Source organism: Sphaeramia orbicularis, chromosome 9, assembly GCF_902148855.1.
Source record: "Sphaeramia orbicularis chromosome 9, fSphaOr1.1, whole genome shotgun sequence".
NCBI lineage: Eukaryota > Metazoa > Chordata > Actinopteri > Kurtiformes > Apogonidae > Sphaeramia > Sphaeramia orbicularis.
This window is the reverse complement of record NC_043965.1, coordinates 30,694,745-30,699,568: the sequence shown is the minus strand read 5'-3', so window position 1 is coordinate 30,699,568 and position 4,824 is coordinate 30,694,745. Positions and strand designations below refer to the sequence as shown.

Sequence of the window (4,824 nt, the reverse complement as noted above, 5' to 3'; positions counted from 1 at the left end):
ATGAGGTGGTGGTTGTTCAACAGGGACCGAGGGCACGGAGAGGATCATGTTTATCATCCTGAGTTTCATGTTGTTCCAAATGAAGCGTGAACTCCCTGAGGAACACTGACGGTGCTGGTGAATGTTGCAATCTCTGGAAAAAGGTCAGGCTGAACCACAGAAAACAACATATAAACACTCACTGAACAATGGCAGCGCCCGTGCAGGAGCCGGCCGAAATGTGTCAAACTCATTAGTGCACCGGTGGGTATGACCACCCACTCGGACCCCCTCCTCCTCCTCCTCCTCCTCCTCCTCCTCCTCCTCCTCCTGCTCCTCATCTTCTCATCACAGACTGAACAGCCTTGTAGACTGAAGGGTAACAACACTGACCACTGTTAGGCTGGACCCCAACTACCAACCACTCCAAAGCAGTGCACGTATATATATGATATAAGACATACAAATACAAAGACACACACAAGACACCAAATGAAATACTGTTGAGTGTCTACATAAAGCTTTCCACTTCATAGTTTTGGAAATATTTTCCATGACATGGAGTTGACATGCATTTTCTACTTCCTCCTATGTAAATTTTTTTCCCCAATGTATTTTATCGAGTTTTAGTTTTCAGTCACAGGTTACCTGTATACAACATGCCTTTGTATGTGAAAAGATGTGAAGTCAGTAACCTAAGTGACAGTAATATATAAAAGCAAAATAAAACAACCTCAACAAAGAACAAAAGAGACAACAAGTAAACAGTACTTCAACATTAAAGAATACTATTATATGGTCCTATGTAGGTCAATCCGTGTAAACATGGTTCATCTCAGCATTAAAGGTGCCTCATTACACACATAATCTCAGGTTCCTATATGTTCAGGAGTAAATTAGGTTCAGTTCATTCCAGTCCAGAGGGGAACGGCCACATGTAGATTTTGATGGAGCATTTTCCTCTGGAGGGTCTAAAAATAACTTATATTTGCTTATTCCAAGTCTTTGTCACTGTTTTACTCTACACAAAAAACAAAAAAAATAATTGATTTACCCAATTTACATCATCTCGTCTCTTAGTTTGGTTATGAATTCATCGTATCTTAACCTGATATACAGTGTTGCTTATATAGTTGGAATTTTATTTTCAGACACATTCCTCATTTTATTCCTATTTATACACATCAGTAATCCCCTTTGACCAGGTGTACTGATTACAAACTGAGTCCCAGTTACACTTTATCTATTAAGAATAAATCACATTGACATAATCATTTTATGAAATGAGGTGAAAATATTTTTGCCAACTTTATAGGCAACAGTGGATGTAACTGATGCTCATAACAATGGTGTCTCAAAAAAAATTTGGGGCACTGACTCATAGTTAGTTGTACATAATTTATCAATTTTATCACCACTGTAATTATTTAACCACTTTGATTAATTTCTAAAAAAAGATCAGTATTGAAGGGTTGTTATTATACAAATCTAATCATTCTTTATTGTCATTTTGCTATACATAAAATAATGCAGGTAGAATGAAACGGAGTGTACGGTATCTGTCTATGGTCTATCTATCTATGGTATCTATGGTATCTAAGAAAAATTTTACATATATGTGAACAAGCAAAACACAAATAATAATTCGATAATCAACAATCAAGACAATCTTAAAAAGAAAAACAGCACAATAGTTTTATTTACATGCCCGAAAAGGAGTGGGAAGAAGTGCAATTTATTTAAACCCGCCCCTTCTCCATAAAATATTAATAATATTTATTTATCTCCCTCTTCCTTTTACTGTACTCTTTCATATTTATATATATACACACACACTCATACATTTGTATACACATACATAAGTATGTTTATACATATACACACATCATACAAGTACACATACACACGTACACATACTCATATAATTCACCTTTGACTTCACTTTTGACTTTTATATATGACTTTATACACTTAAGTACCTGGTAAAAGTGAAACTGGAATAAAGTCAATACTGTAATAAGGTGCAATAAAGAAATGAAGTGTAAATATAGTAATAAAGTGCAAAAGATCACAGGTGTATCTGACTCTGATAAAGACTAATCTGCAGAATTTCTAAATATATGTATTTCTGTACATGTTTCCCTGAGTGTATTTGTGTTCATTAAGGTGAATTGTCAGAAGTCAAGTAAGTTCTATTTTACACCGTCTTAAAGTTACATTTTACTGTTAAACTATTAGCAGAGAAAGAGAGATAGATTTCAAGTAATGAGAAGGAAAACAAATGAAAGTTCCCAGAGGTGAAAGTAGAGTAAGCAGTCACTCCTCGACCCGCCTCCTTCGCACGTCGGCGCAGCAGAGTGAACACGCCCCTAGACTTGTATAAATTCTGCCGGTGTTAGTGTGTGAGGGGCCACATTTCGACAGTCACTTCACCCTCTGCATGTCTCTGCATGGACCGGACTGACATGTCTGACCAAGCCAAACCTCTGACTTCGTTCCTCATAGAAGACATTCTCTCCATTAAGGACAGCACAAGATTTAATGGCAAATGGTGTTCGCAGAAGATGGAAAGATGTTCGCAGTGGAAAGAAGAGTCTGAGCAGCTGGTGGAGCAACTGTCCCCCCCTGGGACTGCATTTGAAGTGCAGACAGGTGAGTCTGTGCAGATGGTATGAAAATCTGTCATTGAAAAGAGTTGTAAATATATGATAAAATGTAACTAAAATGGATTTTCTTTGTCCTAGTGTTTTAATTCTTACTATAACATGAACATCTGCAAAATACCACATATAGGCCACATATAATAATGATAATATTAAATTGCATTTATAAAGCACTTTTTAATGGAATCTTAAAGTGTTACAAAGAAAAGACAGTCCTACATTAAATAAAATAAAATGCTACATTAAAATAAAACACTACATGTAAAACAAAACATGATGATGGTCTGAAGAGGAAAGTCTTCAGTGCTTATACACATAATGACAGTAACTTTTTTCCTGTTTAATGACCTACTCATATCTGTTCTCCACAGAGTCTCTGGACACATCTTGTCCCAGTTCCTCAGAGTCCACCACTTTCACATCCAGGGGGAAGCAGAAGCGTTCCAGAGCTGCATTTACACACCTACAAGTGCTTGAACTGGAGAAGAAGTTTAACCATCAGAAGTACCTGTCGGCTCCAGAGAGGGCTCACCTGGCCAACACTTTAAGACTGACGGAGACCCAGGTGAAGATCTGGTTTCAGAACCGGAGGTATAAGACAAAACGAAAACAGCAAACAGAGATCTGCAAGGACGTGTATAAAACAGACGGACTGGCCCTGAGAGACGGTTTGGTTCGGTCATCACTTTTCACATCCTTTTATAAAACGTATCAATACAGTCCGTACCTGTGGGACTACAGTGGCCCCTGGGGTCAAACGCTATGGTGACATGTGGAGCTGTTGTGTTTTAATGTCCCTAATACCTTGTCATTTGATTATTTGTGTTTCTTTGTAATCTGATGTTGACTTTGAACCCAGTGTAGTAACAATGTTTTACCATGACTTGGCTCATAATCTGGGATAAAAAGAGCGAAAAGATTCTATCCAACATGTGTAAAGGAAACCTACAATGAATCATTTGATCATTCAGTTGCAGTATTTTTGTCTGATTCATTATTAAATTGATGCTCCAAACACAGAAAATACCTTCCTTATATTTATCACATTTTAAGTGGACCTTAAATTTGACATGCAGTCATCGTCATAATGTCAAGAATTACATTACAAATTGATATTGAAAAGGTCACTGGATTTTGTAGGCAGCTCTTTTGATAAGACAAATGTGGGTGTTTTAAAGACACATTTGAAGTGTACGTGGAGTCTTATTGTTCTGTAAAACTGCATGAGAAGATAAGAGCAGAGTCAGATCAGGTTGATACATTAAATGAGGGCTAGAGAATGAGACTGGATTCCTTTAAAGAGGCCCGACCTGATCAGATAGATGAACTGCTTTCTTTTGGTAATATCCCCCCAAAAAAAAGTTATTTTCACTTATTAGGCATTTCTTACAAGAGACAATTAGTTTAAAATGCTGCTAGCAATACATGTAGAAATCTAACATAAAAGTATAAAACGCATGGTTCGTCTTTTTTCAAGCTGATGTTCAACAAAAGATGTCACTCTACTCGAGCCACTGTGGCGTGAAACAGCGAGTCTGTCATGTGCCTCATCTCATGTATAATCACGGTGAGAAAACCTGTTTGTTGGCATAATTACATACAATTACGTGCAGGTTCTACAGAAGACTATAGAGATAAGAAATCAGAATCTACCTCTAAAGCGGTGAAGATAATGCAAGTTTGTGAATAATAAAAAGCAGGTGATCTAAAATAACCCAACAGAGATGCAGTCTTTGTTAGCAATGTGTTTTTTTTCCTAATATGTGCCTATTTAAACGTGTCGACCCATGCATCTATATGTATATTTAACTTAAATCCCAAACCTGTCATTCTGATGTAGTCCGTCACTGTTATTTACCTCAGGTTAAATGTAAGCATATTCAATAAATCTAATAATAAATATCATCACATCTGCTGTCAGAAATCTATGATCTGTCTTCTGGGATTTAATTAGGACATATATTTCTAATAATACAGCCCTTCAAGGTACATGTGTTCTCTTTTTGTGAAATAAAGTACTTGAGTAGGTTTGGGTTTAGGTTTGGTTTCATTTCAGGGCGTTTTGCCGCAGGTGTGCCAGGATGAGACATTCCTCGACACAAGTATCAGAGGTATTGGAGATAGATGAGGAACGCAGCGTGTAGATATAATCCAATCTTTGAATACGAGATGTCCTCTCCTT

General features: G+C 37.1%; 1 protein-coding gene across 1 annotated transcript; it reads left to right on the top strand.

Annotated features, from left to right (window-relative positions):
- The first annotated feature begins 2,398 nt into the window (after nt 1-2,398).
- On the top strand, nt 2,399-4,570 carry nkx3-1 (NK3 homeobox 1). The gene is made up of 2 exons (XM_030142593.1): nt 2,399-2,631; nt 3,014-4,570. Exons 1-2 carry the CDS (start codon nt 2,430-2,432, stop codon nt 3,409-3,411), a joined length of 600 nt encoding a protein of 199 aa, XP_029998453.1. The 5' UTR covers nt 2,399-2,429; the 3' UTR covers nt 3,412-4,570.
- The last annotated feature ends 254 nt before the right edge of the window (nt 4,571-4,824 follow it).

What these genes read in the sequence shown, in the direction of transcription:
- nkx3-1 (XM_030142593.1), top strand. Translation starts at nt 2,430, where the DNA reads ATGGACCGGACTGACATGTCTGACCAAGCCAAACCTCTGACTTCGTTC. An exon ending in TGCATTTGAAGTGCAGACAG is followed by an intron (nt 2,632 to 3,013) that starts GTGAGTCTGTGC and finishes TGTTCTCCACAG; the next exon opens with AGTCTCTGGACACATCTTGT.